At 43.1% G+C, this 13,533-nt stretch overlaps 1 protein-coding gene across 1 annotated transcript in view; it reads left to right on the top strand.

Moving 5' to 3' along the window:
- The window catches only part of zfyve26 (zinc finger, FYVE domain containing 26), an 89,549-nt gene that overhangs the window by 24,444 nt on the left and 51,572 nt on the right, over positions 1–13,533 (top strand). Inside the window, exons 10-12 of the mRNA XM_061743328.1 lie at positions 160–314; positions 1,826–2,020; positions 3,063–3,218. Coding sequence (XP_061599312.1) covers positions 160–314; positions 1,826–2,020; positions 3,063–3,218 — 506 coding nt within the window. The remainder of the gene's footprint in view (positions 1–159; positions 315–1,825; positions 2,021–3,062; positions 3,219–13,533) is intronic.

Here is a 13,533-nt window from a genome sequence, read left to right as displayed (position 1 = left end):
CCATTTGGTTGTAACCTTAATTTGGATATACCGTAATTGTCACCTACAGCTGGATAGAGAAAAGTGTATATACTGAATGTTGTTGCTGAAAATCCAATAAAAAGACTTCAGACTCTGGTCCGGCTGGTCTGACCGTCACTGCTCTGTCTCCCTCTGCAGCGGCATTTCCACCGAGGCGTTGCTGGCGCAGCTGCACTCCCTGGACGGCCACTCGGCGCTCTACGTCCTGCACTCCCTCACGCCTCTGCCTCGGTTCGAGGAACGCAGGATTTTAAACCTGCTACAACAGCAGCTGCCGGACCGACCAGAACCAGGTTCACACTCACGTGAAATAATAACACAATCCTGCGTCTGTTTGCAACAAAAAGGAAATGGTTTAACTCCTTTTTAGACCCACACGGTCAAAAAACTACTTAAATAAATCCTTAAACGTTTACATTAATTTATGTATATATGCAATAATTGACACATTTCTATGTTTTATTTATATTGTGTCAATTCATATATTTGCATTAACTTAAATATCCCTCTGGAGTCCCCTTCCTAAATTTTAAAAAGCGTCCTTTTAAACTTGCTTTTGCTTAGTTTTTATGTTTTGTCCTGTTTTATTATGAAGCACTTTGTGATTTTAACCGTTCCCCCCATTCCAGCAGCTGTTTGCACCAGTTCATGTGTGGAAAAAATTACTCCAGTGCTGTCAGAGTATTTTCTTTCAACTGTTTCTCACACAAGAAGCCGTAAAGCCAATATGTGAAAACTCCAACAAAGTATTTGATTTATAACAACTTAAAAATACATATGCAACAAAGATGGCGCCCCCAACAGGAGCAACACCCGCAACAAAACGCAACAGAACGAAAGATCAACTTTCTCCGCCCCAACGTAGTGGGTATCATATGAAACTAGAAAAAGCTACACTTTCAGATGATACCGAACATAATCTTCTCTGAGCCGACCACTTTGTGCCAATCTGAAAAAAAACAGCAAGCACATCAGATTGTTCATCGCTCACTACGTCAGCAAATAACAAAACTATTCCCACCAAAAGCAGTATATTTTATTTCCTTACCGTTTCGTTGTCATTTTCAGTCTATCCACACCATCTTTCAACCCCCCCCCCCCCCCCCCCCAAAAAAAAAAAAGCACAAAAACATACACAAAAAATAAAATAAAAAATAAGTGAATAAAAATATGGAAAATAACATCAGTAAATAATAATAGGGGACTCAAAAACTCAAATACCTACAGATACATAAGATACATAAAGTAAATGACAGCAGTAACACAGCAATCAGCGTACAATGATGTTCTCTAAACCAGAGAACAATGGGAACCAAAATTCTTGAAAAAGATGCCACGATTGTATTTTTTCCAAGGTGAGTTTTTCTAAGGGTAGAAATGCTGTGAGTTTATCTACGAAAGTCTTATAAAACCTTTATAAAATCTATGTGCTTTAAGCTATTCTCATGTAACTTGGTACATTTGTGGTCAAGAGTTGCTGATTCCAGGCAGTAGTCTCTTTATAATTATATGCATTGCTATCATGGTGTTTTCCACTGTGCAAACTAAAATGAATTAGACGAGAATAAAAATATTTTTTTTTTTTCTTTGGTTTATCACAATTTGCTCAGGCATGTGGACATTCACAATTTTTCTGACACTGGAAATGTATGCTGTGAGGTCTTAGCTATCCATCTAGACCAAGATGTGCATATTGTCCTTATAATTGTGGAGATATTGTTGATTTAATTTGGATAGGCCTGTTTAGGTGAAATTTTGAGCTTTCCTGGGAGATTCTGAGTTGTTTTCTTCTTCTTGCTCACAGGAGACACGGATGCAGCTGCTGCCCTGAACCCGGCCGTGCAGAGGAACGTGGTTCTGTTCCAGGGGTTCTGTGCCATGAAGTACGCCATTTATGCGCTCTGCGTCAACTCACACAAGTACTCCAACTGCCGCGAGTGTGAGTTCCTGCAGCAGCAGCCTGCAGAAGGGGACCAGAACAACTCGGCGTCCTCAGACGGTACGGAGGCAAACGCCGTCCTGCATCCTAATTCTCACATGTTGGAATACACGTCAGGACTTAAAAAGTCTTAAATTCAATTTTCCAAAAAAAAAAAAGGCCTTTAAATGTCTTAATTAGTCTTAAATCTCAAGTTTTAATTTTTTAATCTTAATTTTAGAGGGTATTTATCCGGCCATCATTAAAAAGTTTTCTTACACTCTGAAAAGGAAAAGATTATTTAATCGTTTTGAGGAGAAATAAACCTGTTTACCAGTTGTTAGATTCCTCAGTCAGTGTTGCCAGATTGAGCTGCTTTCCTCCCAATTGGGCTAAAATATATAGGAATAGGCGGGTTGATAAAGTTTTGGCTGCTTTTCCTGGTTTTTACTAAATATTTAGGAGAAATTACAAAAAAGTTTCCATTATGTCAGAGAAAAGTAGAAACTTACACAATAAACCCTCTGATATTTTATTTGCTTTAATTGACTCAATTTAATTGTAATCTTTGTTGGGGGGCTGAACTTTTTTTGGCTTCATTTGCTTATGACTTGAAATGTATTACACATTTAATAATTGACGGTTTTAACATAGATAATATATGATTTGGGGTGGTTTTTCAATATTTAGGGGGGTTTTACATCGCGTTTGGGCTGGAACCTGACAGATCTGGCAACCTCGACCTCAGCACTGGATTTCTTAGTGACTTGTCTTTTTGGTCTTAAATTTGGTTTGAAAATGGTATTAAACAGTCTTAAATGTACCTCAGTCTAACCTGTAGACACCCTGTTTTCCTCTAAATGTTGTGAAGCTTTATTTGCTTATGACTTGAAATGTATTACGCATTTAATAATTTATAGTTTTAACATAGAGAATGTTTGATTAGGGCTGGTTTTTCATTATTTCGGTGGGTTTTACTTCATGTTTGAGCTTGAACCTGTCAGATCTGGCAACCTCGACCTCAGCGCTGGATTTCTTAGTCGTCGTAGTCTTGTTTGAAAACGGTATTAAAAATTCTAGATGAGTAGACGTGTTTCCTGAGTTAACGGTCCTTGGTTTCCAGGTTGCAGGTTTCTGTTCCAGCACTACCTGTCGGAGTGTCAGCTCTACCTGGAGACGGTGCCGGCGATGCTCCGCCTGGAGCTGCTGGAGAACATCTTCTCCCTCCTCTTCCTGTCCACCTCAGACTTCGCCCCGCCGGCGGCGAAGGAACCGGAAGGTAAAGGATGGATGGACGAGGCTGAGAGCACTGCAAAAACTCAAAATCTTACCAGGAATATTTTTCTTATTTCTAGTTAAAATGTCTCATTTTTAGGCAAAAAAAATCTCATTAAACTTAAAACAAGACTCATCACTGGAAAAAACAACAATTTTCACCGGTTTCAAGTAGATTTTCACTTAAAATAAGTAGAAAAATCTGCCAGTGGAACAAGATTTTTTTGCTTGTAATGAGAAGATAAATCTTGTCCCACTGGCAGATTTTTCTACTTATTTTCAAGTGAAAATTTACTTGAGGTGAAAATTGTCAAATAAGTTATTTTTCCAGTAATGACTCTTGTTTTAAGTGTAATGAGATTTTTTTGACTAAAAATGAGACATTTTTTTTTAATTCAAGATCTTTTTATTGAAATTTTCACAAAGTAAAAAAGGTGAAATGCTGCATGTCAATTACAAATATTTTGAGTAGGCATGGGCATGTTAATCATAGCATACACCAGTGTACAAAATATAAAAAACAATTAAACAGTATGAAAAAATATAAAATAGTAACAAAAACAAACTACAGACCAAACTAATCCCTCCCCTGTCACTGCCAGATTACTAATCACAATATGAGGTCACTCTAACATCAAAAGCCTGCACTAGGAATACAGAAGAAATATGAAGTATAGTTCACAGGGTCTGGAATGCTTCTAGAAAAGGTCCCCACACTTTCTGGAACTTATTTGATTGCTGAAGCGAGTATCTAATTTTCTCCAGTTTTAAGCAGGACATGATGTCTTCCAGCCATTGCGCACGAGTAGGAGGGAAGGGATCCTTCCATCTGAACAGAATTGCCCGACGAGCCAAAAGGGAGGCAAAAGACAAAGTGTGCCCCTGTGCAGTGGTTAACTTCCTTCCTCCCTCCATGACCCCAAACAGGGCAGTCAGTGGGTTTGGTTCTAATCTGATTTTAAGCACCAGAGAGAGAGTATGAAATACTTCCATCCAGTACTTGTTTAGACATGGGCAGGACCAGTACATGTGGATGAGAGAGGCTTCTGCTACTTTACATCTTACACAGTATGGACTAATATCTGGGTACATGGAGGATAACTTTGCTTTGGAAATATGAGCCCTGTGTACCACTTTAAACTGAATTAAGCAGTGACGTGCGCACAGGGAGGTTGTATTAACCAGTTTGAGTATGGACTCCCAGGTATCCTCTGATAAGGGAAGCCCTAAGTCCTGCTCCCATGCTGCTTTGAGTTTATCTGTAGGGGCACTCTTAAGATCCAGCAACATGCCATAGAAAGACGAAATGAGCCCCTTTTTGAATGGGTCTATGGCAAGAACTTTGTCAACTGTGGTCAAGCCTATCGATGCACCAGGGCTGGGTGTCTGGGAAAGAACAAAATGTCTAGCCTGAAGATACCTAAAGAAATGTGATTTTGGAAGGCTGAATTTACTACTTAACTGCTCAAAAGATGCCACGGTGCCGTCTATGAACATATCTCTAAAACGAATCATACCCCTCCTGTGCCATTCCTGGAAGGTGGGGTCCTCAAGGGATGGTTTGAAAGAGTGATTTGATGCAATGGGGCTAAGAAGAGAGAAACTGTGAAAACTAAAAAACTTCCTAAATTGGGCCCAAATTCTAAGACAATGTTTAACCACTGGGTTTTTGATTGATTTAAGTGAAGGAAGTGGAAGTGAGGAGCCGAGTAGGGCAGGAATTGACAGGTCATCAGTTGGATGTAACTCCATCGCCACCCAGTCAGGGCGGTCAGCGCCGTCGCAGTAGAAGGACCAGAATGCAAGGCAGCGCAGGTTAGCAGCCCAATAATAATAACGAAAGTTTGGGAGGGCCAGACCACCTGCAGACTTAATTTTTTGAAGGTGAGTTTTGTTCAAACGTGGCCGTTTACCCCGCCATAGGTATGAAGATATAACTGAGTCAAGGGACTGAAAAAAAGAACCAGGAATAAAGAGTGGTAAGGTCTGGAAAAGGTACAAAAATTTAGGTAAAATGGTCATTTTAACTGAATTGATGCGACCCACAAGAGACATTGACAGGGGTGACCATTGTGTAAGGGTTTGTTTGGTCTCATTTAACAATGAGATAAGATTCTCTTGGAGCAGGTCTTTGTGTTTCCTTGTCACAGATATGCCTAAATAGGAGAATTTGTCATTTACGATTTTAAAGGGAAAATTGGAAAGGTCTAAAGCATGCGATTCGAGATTGGTAGGGAAAAGCTCACTTTTGCTGAGATTCAGTTTATAGCCTGAGAGTTTCCCAAACTGACTGAGAAGTGACAGCGCAGGGGGTAATGAGGCCAGAGGGTGAGAGATGAAAAGCAAGAGGTCATCGGCATAAAGCGAGACCTTATGTTCCCTGCCACCTCTCCAGATACCGGACACATCCTCACAAGATCGGAGCGCTGTGGCAAGCGGTTCGATAGCCATGTCAAAAAGCATGGGACTAAGGGGGCACCCCTGACGGGTTGCACGATGCAGATTAAATGGTTTTGACCGTTGAGAGTTAGTACGAATTGAGGCTGTTGGGTGTAAATAGAGAAGTTTAATCCACAGAGCAAAGTTCGGACCAAAACCAAACCTGTCCAGCACAGCAAAGAGATAATCCCATTGGACGCGATCAAATGCTTTCTCCGCATCCAGAGAGACAACGCATTCAGGGATAGCCTCAGAGGCAGAGTAGATAATATTGAACAGTCGCCTTGTGTTGAAGTAAGACTGCCTACCTTTAATGAAGCCAGTTTGGTCTTCAGATATAATTGTGGGGAGGGCATTCTCCAGCCTATGGGCTAGGACTTTAGCTAGGATTTTAGCATCTGTGTTTAAGAGGGAGATGGACCTGTAGGAGGCGCATTCAGTAGGATCCTTCCCTTTTTTAGCTATGAGGGTGATGCAGGCCTCCGAAAAAGAAGGAGGGAGGGAACCGTGGCTGAAGGATTCTGAAAGAACTGTAGATAGCAATGGGGAAAGCAGAGTAGAACATTTCTTTAGAAATTCCGCCGGGAAGCCATCAGGGCCAGGACATTTACCCGACTGCAGTGAAGAAATGGCTCGAGTAATTTCCATCAGGGATATCGGTTCTTCTAATGTCTTCCTTAGATCTGGTGAAAGACTGGGAATACTAAGACTATTTAAAAAGTCTGCAATCTCATCTCGATCAGTCCGAGATTCCGAGGTGTATAGCTGGGTATAAAAGTCCCTGAATGCTTCATTTATGAGTAAGTGGTCTGTAGTTACATGTCCATTTGGTAATCGAATCTTAGAAATATTTTGTTTAGCCTTAGAGCCTTTAAGTTGGTTGGCTAATAATTTGTCAGATTTGTCTCCATAAACATAAAACCTGGTTTTACTTTTCAGAAGTGACTGTTCAATTGGGTGAGTGGTAAGCAGGTCAAATTTAGTTTTAAGTTCTAGCCGCTTTTTGTAAAGATCTGGGGATTTAGTCCGAGAATATTCTTCATCGACCTCTTTGATTTGGTGGGCAAGGTCTGATCGCTCCCTATAAGATTTTTGCCTCACCCTAGCAGTGTAGGATATAATCTGTCCCCGGAGATAAGCCTTGAGGGAATCCCAGACAGTTAGACTAGACATTCCTGGAGTCATATTCGTGGATAGGAAAAAGGCTATTTCCGTTTCCATTGATTTAACAAAATTTGTTGAGTTGAATTGAATCGCCACTGTCTGTCTCTCTGAGGTAGGTCAGGAAGGGACATGGTTAGGACCACAGGAGCGTGGTCAGAAATGACAATGCTCTGATAAGCACAGGAATGAACCAGGGGAATCAGTTGATTATCAATAAAAAAATAATCAATCCTCGAGTATGTGTGGTGCACTTGTGAGAAAAAGGAGTATTCTCTGTCACATGGATGTAAAGAACGCCACACATCACAAACACCGTAGTCAGAAAGGAACGCCTGAATAAGACGGGCTGACTTACTTGCTGTGCCGGGGTTGGTAGAGGATCGGTCTAGGACTGGGTCGAGCCAGCAATTAAGATCACCACCAAGTATGAGAGAATATGTATTAAGGTCAGGGAGCAGTGAAAACAGTCGTTCAAAAAAGACTGCATCATCTGAATTAGGGGCATAAACGTTCACAAGTACGACCAATGTATTGAATAATTTCCCAGAAACGATCACGTAGCGACCAAACTTGTCAGAAATCACATCGTGCTGCTCAAATGAAACATCCTGACTGATCAGAACTGAAACTCCTCTGGCCTTAGCTTGAAAGGAGGAGTGAAATCTCTGCCCTGACCACCTCGGGAACAGGCGGCTATTATCAGAACTGCGAATATGAGTTTCTTGTAGAAAGGCTATTTCTGGGGCTTCCGGTTGGTGAGCAGATGGAGTAGACGTGTTTCGTGAGTGCTCCCGTGAATGCCAAACTTTTTAAACCACCAAGCCCTCAAACTTTCAAACTTTTTCCTTTAAAAAGGATTCCCTGTTGCTGTTTTTCTTTTTTTTTTGTCTCGAACGAGCCCACTTACCTCCGAGATGGCTTCGAAGAGCGGCAAGTCGGGCAAGAAGGACGATGCTGGCGCTGTCTTAACCCTGGCGGCCATTACCACGTTGCTGGAGGAACACCGTGCTGCCCTGGCCGCCGAGTTCAAAAATACTTTCAGTCAGCTCGACTCCAAACTCGACCAAACGCGGCTCGCGGTCGAGGACCATGGCCAACGTGTTTCGTCCCTTGAACTCGCCACAGAAGACCTCAGCCAGCGAGTTACGGATCTTGAAGGCATCTGCTCGACTTTACGGGATGATAATGCTCGGCTGAAGGCTAAGGTGGTGGATTTGGAAAGCCGGAGCCGAAGGCAGAACATCCGTATCCTGGGCTTACCGGAGTCGACCGAGAGCGGGTCTCCAGCGGCTTTCTTCTCCAAGCTGCTGTGTGAGTTGTTCGGGAATGATACGCTGCCGTCACCGCCGGAGATAGACAGAGCGCACCGCTCCCTCGCCGCCAAGCCGGCCCCGGGACAGAGACCGCGCCCGGTCATCCTCCGCCTTCACCGGTACCAGACGAAAGATCTCCTCATCAGGGAGGCGCGCCGGAGGGGAAAGTTGGAATATCGCGGCCACACCGTCCGGGTCCTGGAGGATTACAGCCCCGAAGTTGCCAGCCAACGAGCGGAATACAGCAGAGTCATGTCGGAGCTGTACCAGCTGGGTCTGAGGCCGGCTCTGCTCTTCCCCGCCCGGCTCCGGCTCACGCTGTCCGGGGGGGCCAGGAAGTGGATCGGCTCCGTGGATGAGGCGCGCAAATTCATCACGAGTCGCAGCAAAACTTCAAACCCGCCGTAACGGGACTGTTGGAGGCTGTCACGGCTCCGCCTGCAGCCCGGTGCGGCTCACTGACGCTCACGGACTGACTTTTTTTTTTTTTTTTTTTTTTTTCTCTCTCTTTTTTTTTACGTGAGTCACATTATTCCTGAGGGGAGGGTGAGCTCGCATTATTCCTGAGGGGAGGGTGAGCTCGCATTATTCCTGAGGGGAGGGTGAGCTCGCAGCATTCCTGAGGGGAGGGTGAGTACCCCGCGACAACCAGTATTTTCTCTGTTAGTTTGACTGCCCCTTTGCAAATATTATTAATTTGCAGTTCTTTTTGGTTATTTGAGGGAAGGGGAAAACTAGGTGGTGAAGGGGGAGAGAGGGAGAAAGAAAAAAAAAACCCAAAGAAAAACAAAAAAAAAAGAAAAGCTTTTCCGATTTACCTATAAGTTTTGTAATAATTGTAAGCTGTTAACCTTACTTTTACGCTGCTTAAGTCGGACGTTTTATATTTTATATTTTTGTACAAATATTTCTGGGCTCATATCGGGACTTCCAGGTCAAGATTTGAGAGGGTATTCCTTTTTTTTATTTACATCTACACGTTTTAAGGTGCTAATATGTATACACCCATGATACGGGAGCAAAAGCTATTAGTGTGTAGGATAGGAAGATGTGTTATTGCACTATGTTTGTTTTGAAGAGCTTGCTGCTTTTTTTTTATTTTTCTATAGCAGCTGTCTTAGTTGGGGAGGGTGGGTCGGGGGGATATGTCACTGCCAGAAACTTTGCATTAACTCTTTTCAACTCATTACTTAATGTGGGTCACATTCAACCTCCTTTCCGTTCTCTTTTTTTTTGCCTAGGTCATTGTGCACACCTAATTTTTCTTCTTAGATATTATGAGTAGATACTTGAAGTTGGTGAGCTGGAATGTTAAGGGTCTGAATCACCCTGTTAAAAGGAAGAGGATCTTCTCACATCTAAAACACCTTAAAACAGAAATAGCCTTTCTACAAGAAACTCATATTCGCAGTTCTGATAATAGCCGCCTGTTCCCGAGGTGGTCAGGGCAGAGATTTCACTCCTCCTTTCAAGCTAAGGCCCGAGGAGTTTCAGTTCTGATCAGTCAGGATGTTTCATTTGAGCAGCACAATGTGATTTCTGACTAATTTGGTCGCTACGTGATCGTTTCTGGGAAATTATTCAATACATTGGTCGTACTTGTGAACGTTTATGCCCCTAATTCAGATGATGCAGTCTTTTTTGAACGACTGTTTTCACTGCTCCCTGACCTTAATACATATTCTCTCATACTTGGTGGTGATTTTAATTGCTGGCTCGACCCAGTCCTAGACCGATCCTCTACCAACCCCGGCACAGCAAGTAAGTCAGCCCGTCTTATTCAGGCGTTCCTTTCTGACTACGGTGTTTTTGATGTGTGGCGTTCTTTACATCCATGTGACAGAGACAGGGATTAAAGTTCTCCGTCTCTGGACGGATTTCCGTCAATTGGAAAATGAGGGGAAAAAAAAAACCAAAAAAAACTTTGCATGTGAGTTTTGTTGTGGTATAGTTTTAGACTATCCAATGAAATCATGTTAGGCATTAAACTGACGCTGTTGTAAACCAATAAAACTGCCGGAGCCTTGGATTAGCCAATCATAGCAGAGGAGGCGGTAACTTCGGGATAAGGATTGGCTCTAAGGGCTGGGTCGGTCGGGCTGGGGTGCGAAGCGGGGCTGGGCTCGAGCCGCGGCTGGGGGAGCAGTCGCCCCGTCGCCCTCCTCTCCCCGCCGCCGGAGGCTCGGCAGCCCGGCCCGCCTCGCGGGGGGGCCTCTGTCCGGCGGCGTTCGCGCGTCGTCGGGCGGGGGTCTTTCATGCGGGGCGGTGGGGGGGATCGGGTACGGCGGTCAGCGGCGGCGACTCTGGACGCGCGCCGCCGCCGGGCCCTTCTCGCGGATCTCCCCAGCTGCGGCGCCCGTCGGGGACCCGTTAACGCGGGCCCCCGGCGGGTCCCCATAGGGCTGCCACCTTTCAGAAATAGAAATAAGGAACGCCTGATTTCAGCAGCGCAGGCGACATCCCCAAAACTTCTAAACTGCATAGAAATGTATTTATTTTATATGAAAAAACTAAATGCTTTGATCTAAAGTTTAAAGTGCTTTAATAGCATTGAACTTGCATGACTGTACATACAGACAACCATAGCCTCTGCTCCTATGCTACTGTAAATCCACATCAGCCCAGATGTAGAATATAGCTACAGGTGAAGGTCGGAAAATTAGAATATGGTGTAAATGTATTTAAATTTAAAAGGTGAAACTAATATATTACATAGTCTCAATACATACAAAGCAACACATGTTAAACCTTTATTTGTTATAATTTTGACGGTTAAATTCTTTATTGATTTCATAAAATATTCAATTTTTTGGAGATTTTTATTTGGGGTTTTCATAAACTGAGCCATAATCACCAAAATTATAACAAATAAAGGCTTGAAGTATCTTACTTTAAATGTAGTGGGAAATAAGATATTTGTTTCACCTTTAGTTGAATTTACTACGAATGAAGTTTTGTGATATATTCAACTTTTCCGACCTTCACCTGTAGATTATGTCATCAATAAATAAGAGCATAATATATGTCCGTATTGTTTCAATAGGGAACGCAACTTTTAATTCACAATTACGTAACATTTCCGCATATCAAGGGATGGGTGGCGAGCCTTGTCACCTCGGCTGGTGCCTAGCACCTGACTTAGAACTGGTGCGGACCAGGGGAATCCCACTGTTTAATTAAAACAAAGCATTGCGAAGGCCCACGGGGGGTGTTGACGCCATGTGATTTAGAAAAACCTTCCTCTCAACAATAAAATCATCTCTTTGTCTGCACTAACACCATCATTGATTGTCCATGAAACAGTCCAGGATGCTTTCATCACCTTGGCCAAAGCCTTGCCAAGTGCAGTGACATCAGAGCAGCTGGGTCAACTGGATGAAGAAGTGCAGTTTACCAGGTCGACTCAGATCTAGGAGAACAGGCCTAAGGCTTTAATGACCAATTGATGTGGACCATAAATTAAAAGCAAACTAACAATAATAAAACTGCTCAAAAACACCTTCCTCCTATAAAATGCTATTGGTCTTGAGTATTTAAATAGTGTTGGTTAAAAGTCTTATTACACCTTAAATGCTGTATTAGAAAACAGAAGGGCTAATACAGCATTAACCTTTTTACTTGAAACCTTTGAGAAGCGACCGCATATGAACTGGCGTGAAAATTTTTTTTCAGTCAAAAATATTTGTTTTGCTTTAATCCCTGCAGAGAATACTCCTTTTTCTCACAAGTGCACCACACATACTCGAGGATTGATTATTTTTTTATTGATAATCAACTGATTCCCCTGGTTCATTCCTGTGCTTATCAGAGCATTGTCATTTCCGACCACGCTCCTGTGGTTCTAACCATGTCCCTTCCTGACCTACCTCAGAGAGACAGACAGTGGCGATTCAATTCAACTCTGCTGTCGGACACAAATTTTGTTAAATCAATGGAAACGGAAATAGCCTTTTTCCTATCCACGAATATGACTCCAGGAATGTCTAGTCTAACTGTCTGGGATTCCCTCAAGGCTTATCTCCGGGGACAGATTATATCCTACCCTGCTAGGGTGAGGCAAAAATCTTATAGGGAGCGATCAGACCTTGCCCGCCAAATTAAAGAGGTCGATGAAGAATATTCTCGGACTAAATCCCCAGATCTTTACAAAAAGCGGCTAGAACTTAAAACTAAATTTGACCTGCTTACCACTCACCCACGTGAACAGTCACTTCTGAAAAGTAAAACCAGGTTTTATGTTTATGGAGACAAATCTGACAAATTATTAGCCAACCAACTTAAAGGCTCTAAGGCTAAACAAAATATTTCTAAGATTCGATTACCAAATGGCCATGTAACTACAGACCACTTACTCATAAATGAAGCATTCAGGGACTTTTATACCCAGCTATACACCTCGGAATCTCAGACTGATCGAGATGAGATTGCGGACTTTTTAAATAGTCTTAGTATTCCCAGTCTTTCACCAGATCTAAGGAAGACATTAGAAGAACCGATATCCCTGATGGAAATTACTCGAGCCATTTCTTCACTGCAGTCGGGTAAATGTCCTGGCCCTGATGGCTTCCCGGCGGAATTTCTAAAGAAATTTTCTACTTTGCTTTCCCTATTGCTATCTTCAGTTCTTTCAGAATCCTTCAGCCACGGTTCCCTCCCTCCTTCTTTTTCGGAGGCCTGCATCACCCTCATAGCTAAAAAAGGGAAGGATCCTACTGAATGCGCCTCCTACAGGCCCATCTCCCTCTTAAACACAGATGCTAAAATCCTAGCTAAAGTCCTAGCCCATAGGCTGGAGAATGCCCTCCCCACAATTATATCTGAAGACCAAACTGGCTTCATTAAAGGTAGGCAGTCTTACTTCAACACAAGGCGACTGTTCAATATTATCTACTCTGCCTCTGAGGCTATCCCTGAATGCGTTGTCTCTCTGGATGCGGAGAAAGCATTTGATCGCGTCCAATGGGATTATCTCTTTGCTGTGCTGGACAGGTTTGGTTTTGGTCCGAACTTTGCTCTGTGGATTAAACTTCTCTATTTACACCCAACAGCCTCAATTCGTACTAACTCTCAACGGTCAAAACCATTTAATCTGCATCGTGGAACCCGTCAGGGGTGCCCCCTTAGTCCCATGCTTTTTGACATGGCTATCAAACCGCTTGCCACAGCGCTCCGATCTTGTGAGGATGTGTCCGGTATCTGGAGAGGTGGCAGGGAACATAAGGTCTCGCTTTATGCCGATGACCTCTTGCTTTTCATCTCTCACCCTCTGGCCTCATTACCCCCTGCGCTGTCACTTCTCAGTCAGTTTGGGAAACTCTCAGGCTATAAACTGAATCTCAGCAAAAGTGAGCTTTTCCCTACCAATCTCGAATCGCATGCTTTAGACCTTTCCAATTTTCCCTT

Source organism: Cololabis saira, chromosome 16 (assembly GCF_033807715.1).
Source record: "Cololabis saira isolate AMF1-May2022 chromosome 16, fColSai1.1, whole genome shotgun sequence".
Lineage (NCBI taxonomy): Eukaryota > Metazoa > Chordata > Actinopteri > Beloniformes > Belonidae > Cololabis > Cololabis saira.
This window is presented reverse-complemented; position numbering and strand designations above follow the sequence as displayed.